Below are 19,271 nucleotides of genomic sequence, written 5' to 3'. Positions count from 1 at the left end.
CTGTCCCTCAACCCAATTCCTACTCCCTGGCTATGGCCACTTTCAGCTGTGTGCTATTCCTTTGTGGTAATTACTTTCATATTCAAAATAATGGGTTTGCATAGCCATGTCTCCGTTTTTTCAGTTTTAGATATTACTCCAAAATAAATCAACAGAGAAGTATAGTTTTCTTAAACCCCTGTATACCCTTCACACATATCCTCCTAATACAGTTTCTAAATACAGATCACTACTGATGGGTACAGGTGTATAAAGATAATTCACATTCAAGCCATAGTGTACAATCTGATTATTTTACCTTTCTTGTAGTACTTTTTGTTTTCCTGAAGAGAATAAATTTCTGGAGTTTTCTGTCGCACTACTTGACGATGGACCTGTCACTTACTTACGTTCACACGCCGTGAGGAGTAGAAAGTACCTCTCCGTGTGTTCCAGTGCATCCGTGTGTTCCAGACTGTGCATCAGTTTCACTTTTTTCTTGGAGACGTCTCATCGGCTCTCACCTTTCTAGCTGTTCTCGGGCTTGCTGCACAGCTCCTGTTTTTTTCCTGGGTTTATATCTCTATTGTAGTAGAGCACGTCCTCTGAATCTTCCTAAAGAAATGACAACAAAATCTTGAGACTGCGTTGGCAATGCACTGCATTATTCTCTTCTCACATTTGCCTCATAGTGAGCCGGAGACAGAAATCTAGGTTGGAAATCATTTTTCCTCGGGATTTTGAGAACATTGCTCTGTTGCCTTTGGCACTCGGTGTTTCTGGAGAGAAGTCCAATTCTGTCAGTAATCTGAATCTTGATTCTTTGTCTATGGCACGTTGTTTCCATCCCCTTTTGGAAGCTTTTACTCCACAGTGTTTTGAAATACCATGATTCAGGGACTTAATGTGGCTTTTTCATGCATCTTGTTGTGTATGCAGTAGGCACTCTAAATCTGGAAACCTGGGTCCTTTACTGCTGAGAAATGTCCTTTAGCCATTAAATAATTTCTCTAGTTTTTCCTTCTCTCCTATAAACAAATGTGAGCCTTCTGTGCTGATCCTGTAATTTTCTCTTCTCTTTTCTGTTTCATGTCTTTTGAGATTTTCCTCAATTTTATCATCTAGCGCTCCTTTTAAATTTGTGTTTCTGCTATCAAAAATGTTAACTTCCTAAAACTCTTGTTTTCTAGTATTCATTTTTTTTACCCTATTCGTTTCATGAGTACAGTACCTTCCACTACTTAATGTCTCATTTAAAACTGTGACATTTTCTTCTTTCCCTCCATTGTTTCTGTTGTCCCAATTTTCTTTGTTTTTATCATTAAAGTCTGGCCTCACACGTAGTTAGTGTGGTACTACAAAGCTCATCGGAAGCTGTGTACATGGTCAGAGAACTCTGATCAACTCACCACGGATTAAATAGTGGGCCGCTTTATGTGGGAAACTTTCAACTGTCCTTATCTTTTGGGCTGGTTGTTTTCACTAGAGTGGGATTTCCTGATTTCCTGTCTGGTGGAAATGAGCCTGGCTGCCAGCATTCACACAACCAACTTGAGGAGAGGAGAATCCCCTTGAGCTTTTCCGTGAGTCCTCCCTTTTGAAGCCCCACCTGCACCACCTGCAGACCTCATCTGCAGTGAGGCCGGGGATGCCTGAGCCTTTGGAGAGCTCTGCGGGACCCATAGCCTGCTTCTAGGCTTCTCCCTTCTCACAGTCTACTTTTCCTAGTTCCCAGTTGTCCAGCTACTTTCCAAGTTTCAGATTTTTTTTATTACTTTCATCCCTTCTTTGTTCTTACGTGTTTATTCCATCATTGTTGTTTTAATTTTAGTGGGACTTCAGGAGGGAGCAGTAGAGGACATGTGTGCCTGGTGTGTTTAAAAGAGTATCAACACGCCCTTTGTTCTTCAGGAATAGATCTGTGAGGTCACAGCTATAGGAGGAACTGAGTAAGAAAAGAAAACAGTGGCTCTGCCCTCCCCGCATTTGTGAAAACACGTGAAGGCATCGGAGATGGAGAGTGACCCTTATACTGCTTATGTGCCATAGCGTGAGATTCTATCCAGAAGTACTTGGTATTTCAGTTATGTTTGCTCTGGTGACAGATTGGTCTCTTATGGTGATGTGAACTGGAAATTTCTTTTTAAGCAAACATCTTCATGTCTTTTAAAATGTTAAAAGAGAAGGATATAGTAAAAGTAATAGAAGATGAATAGTCCTTATAGGGTTTTTTTTGTAAATATAAAGTAATTTCAGTTAATCCATGCTGCTTTTTCCCCACTCCTTTCCACTCATCATTCTTATGTTGTTTTGCATCTTTGATAAGTCATCATATGCTGATATCCTTAGAACAGTATTTAATAATCATGTTCAAATTATTGCATATCATTAGAACCAACTCAACCTTTTGGGTATTTTTTGGTTTTGTGTTAAAGGGGAGGGTTAAGGGTTAACCAGGTTTAATATTCATAAAATTTCCTCCTTTCGTGAGTGTCCCATGCTAGTTAACAGAAGTTTTACACAGTCCTTTTAACAATACAAAGAACGCCTTTGTAGATGGTTTTATCATCTTACGTAAATATTTTATTAGGATAAGAAAAAGCATTACATGTTGTTTTTTTTTTTTTTTAAACGTTTTCATATTCACTTATCCAAACATTTGGGATTTAAACAAGTCACACAGTGGACAGTCGCAGTTTTGTGGCCAAGACGACAGAACTCCCAAATTCAAGTTGTCTGAAATCAGGGAAATCAAGCAGAAGTGGGTTTTAGGTATTTTCGTGTTTGTGCTAATATTTTAAAACCAACCCCCTGGAAGTCCGAAGTGTGTTCCATGCAGTCCAGAAAGCGGGGGCTTAATGGCTCAAGAGGAAAGCAAAGCTGTGAAGGACACGAGCGCTTTCAGTTACCAGAGCGTGAAGAAGGTTTAGCAGGTGATGGTGCTGCTCTCCCCGAGCTCACTGCCAGTGAGAGGAGGAAACTGGCTTCAAGAATTTTGTAAGCAGAATCCAGGGAAATTTCGAAGTCAAGATTCAGAAACTAGGGAAAGCAGATTTGACCTAAACCACTGAGGAGGAGCTTCTGGAGCCTTTCATAGGGAGAAGGAAGGATGAACTGGGAATTCAGACTGGAGATGATTTTAACAGGGTTAAGTGAAAATGAGACAATATATCGAATTCCCGTGTATATATTTAGTTATACCCTAAGAGCATTTCAGACTAAAGTGGCTTTTTACTTTCAACAGCTGGCAGTACTGTATTGCCCAGGACATATGAAGAAGGGCAAAGGAGAAAACAAGTGAACCATGTATTTAAAAAAGAAACCTTAGGGCGCCCGGGTGGCTCAGTCAGTGAAGTGTCCAACTTGGGTTCAGGTCATGATCTCATGGTTCGTGGGTTTGAGCCTCACACTGGGCTCTGTGCTGACAGCCCAGAGCCTGGAGCCTGCTTTGGATCCTGTCTTCCTCTCTGTCTGCCCCTCCCCACTTATGCTCTGTCTCTCTCTCAAAAATAAATAAACTTGAAAAAAAAAAAAGAAAGAAAAGAAAAGAAACCGTGATCCTCTGGTGGTAGATGAATAAAATCAAACAACTCTTAAGTGATGGACATTTGCTCTAAGAGCTGCTCAGAGTTCTGTTTTATCAACTCTCTGAATCAGTTGAAAATGCCATGAGTTCTGTACCTTGAGGTAGTGAAGCCTGGGATTGAAAGCAATCGATTTTGAAAAATTTCCATGATTAAATTTTCTCAGAGCCCAAGCGGCCTTTTTTACCTCTGGGGGTTTCTGACTTGTGATGGAGACACCATATTTCTCATCTAAATGTTATGCAATGACACACTAAATTATTGACCTGAAGCTCCTGAACTACTTAACCTTTTGTTTGACCTTCTGTGAATCTTTCAGTTTTACTATATAAGCTCTATATCTGCCTTTTAAGCTTCTTTAAAACATGCCAAAGTAGAGATTTAATTACACTCTATCTCTCTTTTTAAAAATAAAAATCAATATATTTTCTGTTTCAGGGCATTTGATGTAGAACTGCTTTACATAGCACAGTTCTTTAAAATTCCAATAGCAGAAATTGCTGTCAACTGGACTGAAATTGAAGGTGAGTACATTGTTGATGTTACGGCTGATCCTAGGTGGGGGTGGGGAGATAGGAGACAATACAGTAGTCCAGTAAACTGAACTGGCTGCCCCCTTCAAGACCTCCTCAGCTGGCTTGACTCAGACGTGGTTGTGTAGAGTTCTGGCTACTAATCCCCTCCACCCTCCAGACGGCACACAACCTTCTCTATCCTTGCAGTCTCCTCCTGGGGGCTTCAATAGGCCTACTACCGTACCCCACTGTAGAATTCAGTAAAACTTCTACGGCAGACAAGATCATGGTAATCTGAGGTTAGAAGAAAGTTGGTAAGTCTTTTAAGATAAATTTTGTTTGTGTCATCTTTTTTTTAATATTGTCTTACTTCATTACTCAGTAGGTATTGATTACCTACAAGCCACCATGCAGAGCTTAACAAGGAACTATAGTTGTTTTTACCGCAAATGTCCACATCCATTCAGAGCCAGTCTTTAACTGGTATCTGTACATATATCCAAAAATGTGAAAATCTCTAAGATCTCAAATAATGTGAAATCTATCAGAAATCTTAATAATTCCTGTTTGAAAAAGCTTTGAAAGCTTATATTGTAGAACGTAAAAAATATTCTAGTTTTCTCCTTTGCTTACCTTACGATGCCCCTAAGTTAATTCACAGTGTGGGCGCACTTACCATTCAAGTGGAGATTTTTCAACTGAGTCCTTCCTCCTCTGCTGAGCATGGCCTCCTCTCAGAAAGTCACTGTTGCAGTATACCATGACTGTTACGTAACCGTGGATGTTTAGGGACAGGAAAAGGTTAAGAAGCAGTCTGGGGATCATACAAACTATACAGTACAGAACAAATGCAAACGTCTTGGAGTCTTGCTGAATCAAACTTAGCTTACAAAAATTTTAATACTCTCTGCAGTAGCTACCTAGATCAAAGGGGATTGAGAAGCTGGTAAAAGATTGCTCAGATTTGTAAGATCTGTTGTGTTGATCTGTGTTGATTTATGCCCAGCATAGACTCTGTAGGAAGTTGAAGTGGGGAAAAGTAAAAATGGGTTTCATATTTATATCATTTGTTCATTTGCATTTCAGAGATAGTTGTGTATTATTTTTCATTAACCGGCACTCAATGAGCGGTTTTGTATCAGTCATTCCCAGAATCGTCAGCCTTATACTCAGTGCCTCCTCCCTATAATAGGGCCATCCTATTTTTCCTAAATTTCCACAATTTAGATCCTTCCCAGTTTCATTTCACTTCCAAGATGTTTTGTTTTTGTTGTTATTAGAGAAACCACTCACTTCAGCTTTGAAGATGTTTCTTTTGTAAATGATTCAAATAAAATTAAGGTGGATATGTTAATTAACTGTGTTAATTAATTGTAATCATTTCACAGTATGTGTATGTAAGTGTATGTGTGTTTATATATGTATATATATCAAATCCTTACATTCAACACTTTAAATATATTTCAGTTTTGCCAACTCTACCTCAAAATTTGGGGAAAAAAAGAAAGAAAAACAGGAAGAAGCCCGAGTATTTGGGCTTAAATGTGGAAAATTGTCACCAATCAGTCCGTGACAGTTTACCACCTCGCACTCGTTACCTGACCTGCAGTCTATTTTTGACTTACTGAAAAAACAGTTCTATGGGATAAAATCAAGGAATACAAGCTTTTAAAACATGCTCCAGGAGGCAGATCTCCTGTAGTCAACTAGGGTTGGCATACTGCCTCTTAGCAACCACTGGACAAGAAGATGTCGTAGCTAAGATAGTATTTATCTTAGCTAACTGAAGAGTCTTTGGTAGAATTAGAATAAAAAGTGAGTTTTTGTCTTATATTTCTTCTCCCAGATTATTAATTTATATTACATGTGGAGATGTACCTGTTTCTCTATAGTACATGAGACTGAAAAGTAGCATGTAAAACAAAAAAAAAAATGCACCCCAAAAAACATTTTTAAATGTATAGATGGAATTAAATATATACACATATACATAATTACATGCATACATACCTAATATAAAATATAAGGTGACTAGAAGCTCACAAAGGTCATGTAGACTGACTTCTAAAATATAATTTCACACTGATATATTTTCTCCAGAGTTTATTTAAGTTAATTCATTTTTAATTATTTTTAAATCACAGGTTCTAAATTAGTTCCATTTTGGAGCTGGCTACAAATGGGCAAGGACCTACTTTTTATACGACTTCGATATTTGACTGGTGCCTGGAGGCTTGAGCAAACCAGGAAGATGAATTAGGTTACTTGCCGTCTTTGTATTCTTATGTATCAGTGTCACGTTATTTCACCGGAAATTAAAATTTTAAATAAACCTGAAATAAACCTATGCCCTTGCCTGCCTTTTGATAATTTTTAAAGAATTAATTGCCATAACTAAAAATGTTTATACCTCTTTTGAACCCAAAAAAAAAAAAAAAATTAAGGTGTTCGTAACAAAGTCAGATTTTCTTTTGCTTCAGCAGTTTTGTTTATTGATTCTTATTATGATTATGATTCTGAGAAATATAACTTTTAAACAGAAGAGAGAAGCAGTTATTCTACCTGCATAATTCTCATGAATTTAAATATAAACCATAATCATATACCTGTGCTCAGAGATTTAAAAATAAAATTGGCATATGTTTAAATATATGCAAACTTATTAGTATTAAGCCCATATTCCAACTTATAAAACACTAGGAAATTGTATGTTAAAGAAAGGATATAGGGCACCTGGGTGGTTCAGGCTGTTAAGCATCCCGAATCTTCACTTTGGCTCAGGTCATGACCTTACAGTTCATGAGTTCGAGCTCCACGTTAGGCTCCACGCTGACAGTGTGGAGCCTGCTTGGCATTCTCTCTCTCTCTCTCTCTCTCTCTCTCTCTCTCTCTTTTTCACTCTCAAAATAAATAAACTTCAAAAAAAATTTAAAGGAAGGATATAGGCTCTCTCACCAAGGCATCTACTTCCTTATATGGTCTTTACATCTCTCTTCCCCAATTTTACTTACATATATTGCACTTATTTTCTTACTTCCTGGCAACACCTTGCTCTTGAGTTCATGTTACTAGAAATTGAAAATTCTTTATAAAAAAGAGAAAGTTTTGGGGGCACCTGGCTGGCTCAGTTGGTAAAGCATGCAACTCTTGATCTCAGGGTCATGAGTTCAAGCCCCATGTTGGGTGTAGAGATTATTAAAAAAAAAAAAAAAAAGTTTTCTAACATTGATAAATGCATATACTTAACATCAGAAGCCTATGTTTTTGAGATACTATAAAGACTAATGAATAGCAATTATAAAATAATTTACCCCTAAAACTCAGAATTAGATTATTTCTGATGTTTTAGAGAAACTAATAACAATATCTAACATTTATTGAGTGGTTATGTATGCCTGCCACTGTTCTAAGCATCTGGTGTATATCATGATTCACTTAACTTTTACAATGGAAGAGGAAACAGGTATAAAGTAGTTACTCACTCAAGGTCGCACAGCTAGGAACTAGTGGAGCTGTGATTCTAGCCCATGTAGTCTGGGTCCAAAGCCTACACTCTAATGGCTATCCTACTTCAGTTTCTGAAGGTATGAAAATTGGAGATACCTAAATAGAAACTTTCAGAAGTACACTATAACATTTTAAAGACAAAACTTAAGTGGAAAAGTTTAAAATAAGCTAAAAAATGACTCCTCCCCAGTAGTTTCAGCAACAGTGATATTATCACATCTGCAGTAGACAATAAGCCCCTTGAAAACAGAAGCCATTTCTTACTCAAATTAGTATGCCAGCACAGTACTTAGTATACAGTAGACACTTAATGCTGATTACGTGAATAAACAAACTTCATTTACCACCAGATTTTAAGAGCATTTAAGTCACTTAAGAGAACAAAGCAAGGCTTATGCAAGTAGAAATGATAGAAAGCCAATTGTAGAAGAATGACTGAGCATTTACGAAGAGTGTAAAAGTACAAACCTGAACCAAAAATAAGATCCTTAATGAAACTAAATAAAAATAAAATAATTTACAGGCATAGCTCATTTTATTGCACTTCACAGATACTTCATTGTTTTTACAAATGAAAGGTTTGGTCACCCTGTGCCAAGCAAGTCCTGGTGCCATTTTCTTCAGCATTTGCTCAGTCCATGTCTCTGTGTCACATTTTGGTAATTCTCACAATATTTCAAAATGTTTCATTATTGTCTTTGTTATCGTAATCAGTGATTACGACTCACTGAAAACTCAGATGATGGTTAGCACTTCTTAGCAATGAGGTAATTTTGGATTAAAGTATGTACCCTTTTTAAATAGAATGCTATTACCCTCTTTAACGGACTACAGAATAGTGTAAACATAACTATTATATGCAGTGGGAAACTAAACTCATTTGACTGATTTTACTGCATTTGCTTTATTGCAGTGGTCTGCAACCAAACCTGCAATATGCTCTTTGCAAGCTAGTGATAAAAATGCATATTTAAAGAATAATAGGATTTTGAGGGGAAGGATCAATACTTTTATGTAGTTCATCCAGGAACACTATTTAGAAAGGTTTCTGATCTTGATGCCAATTTACCCATCTAAGCCCAAATTCACCTAGGTTAACAGCATAGTATAGAATCTGAAGCACTCTGTAAGAGAAAACAGTTTGACTTGTTGACATTACAGAACCTGCTCAAAAAAAAAAAAAAAAAACAAGCAGCCATAGCAAAAGTGAAACTATCAGCTATTATTTTCCCTATATATAAGAAAGTGTGATAAAAATGTTACATGCATTAGTTTCTCTGATCAAGTAACTCTATCAATAGGAATAATTACATTTCAGAAATAAGTAGGATTAGGCAAGGGATAGGGTGCTTGGGTGGCTTGGTCAGTTGAGCATCCAACTTTGGCTCAGGTCACAATCTCACAGTTCCTGAGTTCAAGCCCTGCGTCGGGCTCCGTGCTGACAGCTCAGAGCCTGGAGCCTGCTTCAGATTCTGTGTCTCCCTTTCTCTGTACCATCCCCCCTATCCTGCTCATGCTTTGTCTCTCTGTCACTCTCAAAAATAAACATTAAAAAAAATTAAAAGAAAAAAATAAGTAGGATTAGGCAAGGGATTTGTCCATGGTCCCACAGGTAGCCAGGAGTTGTGCTTCTACTGAATAAAAAATAGGAAACATAAAGGATGGTGAGGTAGGATTAAAACTGAGAGGATAAGTTTATTACATGCAGATAACCTGACCATTCACTTTGTACCTTCTGACTTGTTCTTACATAATATTTATATATGTAGTTTCACTTGAGATTGTATCAGGACAACAGTGTGTTTCTTGACACCCATAATTCAATGTCTACAATCTTGTGTCTTTCCACCATTCGTGGTTGATTCTCAGTTCTATTTTCCATTTTCTTTATTCAATTACGATTTCCTTACGAGCAGAAACCTTGCCTTTTATTTTATTTGTGTGTCTCCACAGCATCCTAAATTGTGGTTTTTCAATAAAGGTTTCTGAAATGGTTAGATAATGCCACCATTTCAATTCATTTGTCACAAAAATTACAGGAATGAGTTTCTCCATTTTATTAATAGCTAAATCCCCTGAAGTAATAGTCTAGTAGGCTGTTTTGTTTTTGCACAATCTCAAAATCCATCAAATCTACAAATTAATGATTTCATTATATTAATCCAATAAAGGGCTCTATGAAGTAATACATTTGTAATTCACTGTTTTTGAATAAAACTCCAGGTAGTATTTTGATGGTCACAAAAAAAGAAGTATCTTTACAGATCTGATCCAATCCAGGTGGTCTTTTTGTACACTATATATATACATGTGTGTGTTTATATACATATACATATGTATATTACATATATATGTATGTGTATATAAAACATATATATATATATATATATATGTATATATATATATAACATACACATATTTTTTGAAACTCATCCCAGGATCCCTTGATACAGTGATAGAGTGCTCTAGATATGCAAGCAAAACAGATCCTATCCTGACATTTTGAAGACTTTGCATTTTAAGGGCACGATGCCTGCAAATCTTACCTGCAGAACCACATACCTGGAAGCATTCAGCCTGTCTTCAACTTACAAACCAAAGCCAGCTTACAAATCAGTTGTTTGAAACCTATAAGGTGTTTTCCATGAAAAATAATATTAGAAAATATGGTTAAGTCCTTACAGCAGTCTGAAAGATGTATAGCAAGCCTATAACACACCTGAACTACTCTGTACCGGTCTGCAGTAATACCTAACCATGCTTTGCAATGTAGAGAAATCGTTTTCCATTTTCCAAGTGGGAATGCCATGGAACTATCTCTACCCACAGCCACTAGGAATCCCAATGAAAAGGTAGGCACAGAGGCGCATGGGTGGTTCAGTCAGTTAAGCGTCCGACTTCGCTCAGGTCACGATGTCGTGGTCTGTGAGTTCAAGCCCCGAGTCGGGCTCCGTGCTGACAGCTCGGAGCCTAGAGCCTGCTTCAGATTCTGTGTCTCCCCTCTCTGCCCCTCCCCCATTCACGCTCTGTCTCTCTCTGCCTTTCAAAAATGAATAAATGCTAAAAAAAAAAAAAGGTAGGCACATGAGCAGTGGGTCTAAACCTCACTGCAGCCGCGGTGGAGGCTATGGGCAACTTCCCCCACCTAGGAGGGTCTGATGGGGTAGGGCAAGGGCTCCAATGGTAATCAGCGGAAACCTGCTTCTAGTACTACATCAAAAGGTAGTCCTACAGGAAGGAATGAAGGCAGAGAAGGGACCAAGAGTGACAGCAGTGATCCTTAGCTGAGAAGTATCACAATGCACCTTAGAAATAGTCCCGGGAAATGAAGATATGTATACTACCTCTCTGACCCACGAATGTCTACATTAATAATAACGTGTGTGTGTGTGTGTGTATGTGATGATGATGAAGGTAAAGGGTAAGTGATTGTCAGTGCAACTCATTCCACTACGAGAGTAGGGACAGTAAAACCTGGGCCCCAAGAGCCATAGTGCTGACAAACATGCCCGAACCAACCAGAGTATGAATTTAAATTTGAATCCTCCAAAATAAAATTGAAGAGCAAGTACAAGTCTTAAAATAACAATATATACACCCTCAAGGTTTTAGAAAAAATTCTTTTATAAATCACTCATTTATTCCCTCTTTCACTCAGTGAGTGCATATATATTGAATGCCTAGCTTCCAAGCATTGTTGGATGGCTTTATTATACAATTAGGAGGAAATCGATAGCAGTACCACATTTAAAAGGCATCTACCCCCAAATAATCTGCTTGCAAAGAAAATGTGAAGCATTTATATAGCAATTCCAAAAATGTAAAATCAAGGGGCCAGTTATATTTTGAGCAAAAATAAATCTTTGCAGTTCAAAATTAGGACAATTTTCCCTAAATTATTATATTTCTATAGGACTCTCCATGCACAACATACAATTTCAATGAAAGTAGATTCACCTCCATCTGGGAAGATAGTTTATATCCTCTCAGTTCCTTTTGCTTTTTGTCATTCTGAAAAAAACAAAAAACAAAAAACAAACAAAAAAAAAAAAAACAGCAGTCCTACTCACTTATAGTTTTCACTATATTCCTTGAGACCTAAAGAAATATTTCCTCAAACATTTTAATGGAAGGGCCAGCTAAATCAAGATAATGACACTACGACTATAAAAATTATAGTAAGTCCTCCCACTTCTGGGAAGATAGAGTAAATGTACTTTTCCTTTCTCTCGCTTTTTTATTTGTAAAAACAAATAAAACCCCTAGACATTATATATAAAACAAACATGAATAGACTCTGAAAGGTGCAAGAAGAAGGCAGACTGTGTAGAGACCTTGAGACATAAGGATGGACATGGTGGTGACTCCCTTGGGTTTTCTTTTTGTCTCATATATCCCAGACTTGGAGGTCAAGGAGCCACCTAAAAATGCTGATGGGCACAGACAAAAAAAAAGTCCCTCAAATGCCTCTCTCTCTTTCCAAAGGTCCAAGAAAGGAGCAAGGTCAGCAAAACAGTCACTGCTCCATTCCAATCAAACACTACAGAAAAATAAAATGGTGACCCCACCCTTGCTGACAATAGCAAAGGCTGAATAGGGAGCCTAGACTCACATCCTCATGAGGCTGTAATAAGGTACCTGAACACCCTTATCCAGGTGAAGTCAGAGAAGGCCAAGTAGGGAGCAGGATTTTCATTCCCATCAGCTAGAAGTGAGTCCTCTACCTCATGACATCAGTGGTGACCAGCCAGGGAGCCTCTCTTCCACCCCACCCTGCAGTAACAAACCGCTTCACCCTCTCCTCACTGAGATGGTGTCAGAGGAGGCCTCATTTCCTCTGGTGGCCCAGCAGTCATGAAACCACTCTTAACACAGTCACAATGAAGACCAGGTAGCTATAGCTCCCTTCCCTCCAAAAGTAATAAGCAGACCCCCTCCCCTTTGGTATCAATAGGGGCCAAGTGGGGAATCTGTACTCACACCTCCACCTGGCAATGTAACAAGACAAGTTCCCCTCCCCCTGTGGTGGAAAAAGCTAGCTAGTACAAAAAGTTTAAATGAGACCCAGAGTCCAAGAATATAATTTAAAAGTCCAGGTTTCCAAAAAAAATAATTTGTCAAAACAAGAACCAGGAAAACCTCAACTTGAATAAAAACAATCAACTGATGCCAACACCGAGATTACCAAAATGTTAGGATTATCTGACAATGATTTTAAAGCAACCATCATAAAAATGCTACAATGCATCTGCAAGCATGCTTAAAATGAATGAAAAAACAGAAAGCCTCCGGGGGGGGGGGGGGGGGGTTCTCAGTGAAGAAAAAGAAGATACTAAAAACTAAATGGAAATTTTAGAAGTGAGAAATATAATACCTGAAATTAAAAGCTCAGTGGATGGACTCAACAGTAGAATGAAGGCAATGAAGGAAAGAGTCAGAAAACTCAAAGACAGATAAACAGAAATGACTCAATCTGATCAAGAGAGAGCAAAATGAAAAAAAAAAAAATGTCTTGGGAACCGATGAAACTATAAAAATAAAAAGATCTAGCATTTGTATCATCAGAGTCCCTGGAAGGACTGAGAAAGTACTTGAGGAAATAATGGTCAAAAATTCAAACTAAATTATGAAAACAGTTCTTTGGACACGCATATATTGATCTAACAGTTCCCTGTATTCATTTTTTAATTTTTTTGAATGTTTATTTATTTTTGAAGGAGCGACAGAGTATGAGTGGGGTAGGGGCAGAGAGAGAGGGAGACGCAGAATCCAAAGTAGACTCCAGGCTCTGAGCTATCACCACGGAGCCCGATGCAGGGCTCGAACTCACGAACCGTGTGATCATGACCTGAGCCGAAGCCAGACGCTCAACCAACTGAGCCACCCAAGTGCCCCAAAAAAATGTTAAAAAAAAAAACTACACATAAAATCAGCAAGAAATAGAAAACACCACTACCAACAGGATCTAACAGACATTTATAGAAAATTTCACACAACAACAGCAGAATATATATTCTCTTCAAATGCCACCTATATCAAGATGGATCATATCTTAGACCATAACAAATGAATAAACTGAAATAATACAGAGTGCTTTCAAACAACAGATGAAACTAGAAGTCAACAGCAGAAACATGACAAGAAAATCTCCATCCAAACACTTGGAAACTAAACAGCACACTTCTAAATAATACAAGGACTGAAGAAGAAGTCTCAAGGGAAATTTTAAATATATATATATATATATATATATATATATATATATATATTTATATACATACATACATATATATATATTTAACTGAATGAAAATGAAAATAGAACATAACAAAATTTTTGAAACACGGTCAAAGAAATGCTGAGAGGTAAATTTATAGCACTCAGTGCATACATTAGAAAAGAGGGAAAGTCTCAAACCAGCAATCAAAGCTTCCACCTCAACAACCTAACATAAGAGCAAAATAAACCCATAGTAAGCAGAAGGAAGGAAATAATAAAGATAAGATCGGAAAACAATGAAATTAAAAACAGCAAACCATAGAAAATAGCAATGAAACAGCAATGAAAACTCTACACACACCAATTTGGCAACTTAGATGAAATTGAATACTTCCTTGGAAAAACACATAGTACAATGCACCCATGAAACAGATCATTTGAATAGCTATAGCCCTACACTATTAAACTGAATATAAAATTTTAAAAAGAAATCTTCAGGCTTCGATAATTTCACTAGAAAATTCTACCAAACATTTAAAGAATTAACACCAATTCTATACACTGTTCCAGAAAAAGAGAGAGAGAGAGAGAAACACTTCCCAATTCATTTTATGAAATATTAGCTTGATATCAAAACCAAAGAAAGGGGTGCGTGGGTAGCTTAGTTGGTTAGGCGTCTGACTTCAGCTCAGGTCATGATCTCGCGGTCCATGAGTTTGAGCCCTGCATTGGGCTCTGTGCTAACAGCTCAGAGCCTGGAGCCTGCTTCAGATTCTGTGTCTCCCTCTCTCTTTTGCCTCTCCCCCACTCATGCTCTGTCTCTCTCTGTCTCTCAAAAATAAAGAAACATTAAAAAAATAGAAAGTACAAAAAAAGGAAAACTGCAGACCAATACCCTTTATGAATACAGACAAAAAAATCCTGAATAAGATATTAACAAATAACATTTCTCAGTATCTAAAAAAAAATTATACACATCATGATCAAGTGTGGCTTATACTGGGATGCTGGGGTGGCTCAATATTTGAAAATCAATCAATATCATACATCATGTTAACAGACTAAAAAAAAGAAATACTATATATGAATTATTTCAGAAAAATCATTGGAAAGTTCAATATCCATTCATGATAAAAATCCTCGGAAAAATAAGACTAGAGGGGAACTTCCCCAACTTGATAAAGTGAATCTACAGATACCATTATATATAATAGTTAAAAAAATGAATGCTTTTCTCTAAGGTCAGGAAGCTTTGCTCTAAGGTCAGGACCAAGGCAAGGATGCCCATTCTCACCACTCTTATAATTTTTTATTTTATTTTATTTATTTATTTTTAATATAATTTATTGTCAAATTCTCACCAGTCTTACTGAATATAGGGCTGAAAGTTCTAGTCAATGCAATGAGGCAAGGAAAAGGAATAAAATGAATATAAATGAAAAAGTAATAAATAAAATCATCTATATTTGTAGATTACATGATGGTTTATATAAAAAATCCCAAGGAATCTTTAAAAAAAAAGCATCCTAGAACTAATAAGTGAGTTCAGCAAGGTCACAGGATACAAGATAAACATATAATTATCAATTTATTTATACTAGCAGTGACCATATGGATACTGAAAGTAGAGACAACAAAAGAAAATAGGCAAATGGAACTATAACAAACTTAAAAGTTTCTGTTCATCAAAAGAAATAATCAAAAGAGTGCAAAGGTGACCTACAAAAGGGGAGGAAATATTTGCAAATCACGTATCTGATAAAGGATTAGTATCTAGAATATATAAGGAACGGCAAAAACCCAACAAAAAACCCAAACAGCCCTGTTAAAAAATGGGCAAGACTTGAATAAACAATTCTCCAAAGAAGATATACCAATGGCTAATAAACATATGAAAAGATACTCAACATGACTGATATTAGGAGCAAGACAAATCAAAACCACACAAGATATCACCTCGATAGCCACCATTAAAAGAAAAGAAAGTAATAAGTGTTGGCAAGGATACTGAGAAATTGGAAGCCGTTGTGTACTATTGGTGGGAATGCTAAATGGTACAACCATATGGAAAACAATATGGAGATTCCTCAAAAATTTTTAAGTAGAATTACCATATGATCCAGCTGTCTACTTCTGGGTATAAGCTCAAAAGAATTCAAAGAATTCAAAGCAGGATCTCAAAGAGGTAATTTCACACCCATCTTCACTGTGGCATTATTCACATTGACCAAGGGGTGGAAGCAATCCAAATGTCCATTGACGGATGCACTGGGTAAAGAAGATGTGGTATATACATACACTGGAATATTATGATTCCTTGAAAAAGAAGGAAATCCTGTCCTACAACATGGATGAACCTCAAGGACATTATGCTAAGTGAAATAAGCCAGTCACAGAAAGACACATACAGTATCATTCATATGAAGTATGTGAAATAGTCAAAATCATAGAAACAGAAGATGGAAAAGTGGTTGCCATGGACTGGGGGAGAGACTGAACAGGGGCATTAGTGTTTAATGGCTATGGATCATCAATTCTGCAAAACAAAAAAGTTCTAAAGATCTGTTGTACAACAATTTGAATATACTAAACACTATTGAACTGTCCACTTAAAAATAGTTAAGATGATAAAAAAAAGTTTGATCTAGTCCCTAAGTAACATGTGACTAAGCAACAATTTGAATGAATGGATTAACTTGATTAATCCTAATGTTAACCCCTGCCTGTTACCACATCTGCTCACTTTTCGATTCAACTTCAAGTTCCAGGAAGACAGTGAGGTGTAGTGGTTAAATGTCTGGGCTTTGGAGTCAGGCACTTGGACAGACACTTGGAGACAGTCAGTTATGCCTCAGGTTCCTCAGCTGCAAAGTAGGATAATAATTCTCATCCTGAGATGTCATGAGGATGAAACAAGATGATGTGCATAAAGCCTAACCTGGTCCTGGCAGAGATTCGCACAACAGGAGAAAGCTGTCACTTCACCACCAGATCAAGATACTCTATGACTCCCTTGTTGCAATCCCAGAATGCTTATTTGGTGATATAATATCTTGTAACATTATTTTTCTTGTTTATCCAACTAGTTTGACAGTTCTCTTAGGAACGTTACGGTTTTCATACATAAAAGCTCAAGTATTCTGCACATAGTAGGCATTCTGGGCTGCCTTTATGATGTGTACCTGCATCAGAGCACCTGGCCAAGGGGGCTAAAATACAGCTACATTCTCCTGCAAAGCGAGCACCCACAGAGCTGCATTTACCCAGACTGTGGGTGTGGCGGCAGGGGTTCTTTGGCTATGAGTTAGTGGGCATTTCATACTCACTTCTCCGGGTGCTTCTGTGGAGACTCCATGACACCTCCCTTGTGCCTTCACCCTCTAAGTGACACAAAAAGTTGTATGATCATCATTGATCTATGTGTCTTTTCTAGTGGAACCTAGTTTCCTCAGGACCAGTGCTCTGTGTCCACATGATTAGTCCAGGCACCTGTGATCAGGAAAGTGTTTAATACTCATTATGGACTGAATGATAGCTCTGGAAGAAAAGTTCAAGAAGGAGTCAGAGAAAGCGCAGAGTGAGGACAGAATTACAGATGAAATGTATGAAACTAGAAGTGGGAGGGGTATGTAGGCAACAATTCCTAGTTATGGCTCTGAGTAGAAACATTATAATGCTAGATCAAACATCAGGTATAGCAGATGCACAAAGTAGAATCTTAGTATCTATGGATTACTACAGCCTTTGTCCCCAGCATGTCCTATGCTGAGTACTTTACAAAAGAAAAGGAGGCTTCTCCTCCTGTCACTGTTCTATAGGCTGCAGGAACTCATCTTGTGTCAAGTCCTTGCAATTCAGAAAAGGAGGAGATTGGTTTCACTGTGGTTTTCAGGTCTTGAACCAAAACTTTTTTGGAGGTTCCACCAAATCACAACCTGTGACTGAGTCTCCCCCTTCGTAAGATTCCCATTGCATAGTTTTTTTGCTGGAAGTTCCAACAAGCCTAAAATTGCAGTTAATCAAGAAAGCAAGAGGAAAAACTTCAGCAAAGGATTTCCTATTACAAGGATAGTCAGCTTCTGAAAAATGGAGTGCCAACATTGAGCCTTCTTTCCCGGAGTGGGCATTTTCTCCTTGGAACTCACCAGATTTTAGTGTTCCTGTATAGAATGGATTAACTTTCTATACTAGGTTTCAGGAATAAATGGCAGGAATTATCTAAGTGACAGTCTAACTTTTAGGTGTCAAAATTTCCTGGTATGTAAATGATAATGTACAGAAAAAGGAGACGACACACACTCAAAGAATCTGTAAATCCAAGTCCTGCCAACAGCCAGGAGACCTCCGTGAACTTAAAAAGACTCCATGCCAGAAGCATGAGCCAGCACTGCAGAGGTTATAATTTCTTTCTCTGCATCGTGTCCTCTGCATTGTCTAATGCACATTCGGAAACTGAAGCAGTGCCAGAGTCATTTCTTTTCTCCATAACATTAAAAACAAAACAAAACAAAAACAGCACGAGCCACAAGGTATTAATTCTGAGGACTTGGTTTACTCGCAGTCAAGTGCACATCAAGGGCACTCTGTAGCTTTTAGCAGTCCAAATGTTTCCTAGTGTCTCACACCCACAATATTTCCAAATTGAACCCTCAGCCTGGAGCAGAGGTAGAGGTAAATGGGCCAGGTGTAGAAAGAGGACTTAAATTCGAGTTTCAGGTTCAAGTACAAATGCTGTTTTAAACAAGGTCACTGCTCAACCACAACATGATAATGCAAAAATGACATCTGCCAGGGGAAGAAAATGCAGTGCTTTGAGAACTAGAAAAAGCCATTAAATTCAGAGCCTTGAGTTTCATTGGTATCAGGGCTTTCTGGAACACTGATTTTTCTATATAAAGGAGCAAAATGAATACTGCCTCTGCAGTTGAATGCCTTTTCCATGAAGAGGTACTGGCTGATGGGAAATCAAGGATCATGAGTATGTTGGTGGCATTTCCTAAATGTATTCCAGTGTGTATGTATTCTAGGAGTCCACAGTGACTCCAAGAAACAGACTACCCAGGGGATAGCCAGGCCTTAAGGCAAGAAGGCTGTACATTAACATTGCTCAGTGCCCATAAGGTTATCCCTTTATTAGATTAGATAATATTATATGTTATATGCTAGGCTGTTAAGCATACAAATACATATAAATAAACGACAAGCCACATAATTACCTGACTAGTTTTTACCACCACTCACCACTCACAGTGATTAGATTTTCTTCTGCCCATGCCAATGCAAACCAGTTGATCTGGTGCTGTCGACGGTGTAATGATTCCTTTAGTCTGAAAAGCTAGCAAGCAACGAAAGGCAAGTAACAGTAATCATCAGGGCCCAGAAACGTTGTCAGAAAGAGTGGCTGGTGGGGAGAGGGGGTCCAAACCGATTTGTTGGTCCTGTATCTCTTGTTCTGGTAACAACCCTC

The 19,271-nt window shown here is 37.8% G+C and overlaps 1 protein-coding gene across 4 annotated transcripts in view; it reads left to right on the top strand.

Moving 5' to 3' along the window:
* Window positions 1-6,425, top strand: part of ALG5 (ALG5 dolichyl-phosphate beta-glucosyltransferase) — a 42,720-nt gene extending 36,295 nt beyond the window's left edge. For all 4 annotated transcript variants that reach the window (XM_045474602.1, XM_045474585.1, XM_045474594.1 and 1 more), the window contains 2 exons: window positions 4,002-4,087; window positions 6,223-6,425. In XM_045474602.1, the coding sequence (XP_045330558.1) occupies window positions 4,002-4,087; window positions 6,223-6,338 (202 nt within the window). In that variant the 3' untranslated portion in view covers window positions 6,339-6,425. The remainder of the gene's footprint in view (window positions 1-4,001; window positions 4,088-6,222) is intronic.
* The last annotated feature ends 12,846 nt before the right edge of the window (window positions 6,426-19,271 follow it).

This window comes from Leopardus geoffroyi, chromosome A1 (genome assembly GCF_018350155.1).
Source record: "Leopardus geoffroyi isolate Oge1 chromosome A1, O.geoffroyi_Oge1_pat1.0, whole genome shotgun sequence".
Classification (NCBI taxonomy): domain Eukaryota; kingdom Metazoa; phylum Chordata; class Mammalia; order Carnivora; family Felidae; genus Leopardus; species Leopardus geoffroyi.
This window is presented reverse-complemented; position numbering and strand designations above follow the sequence as displayed.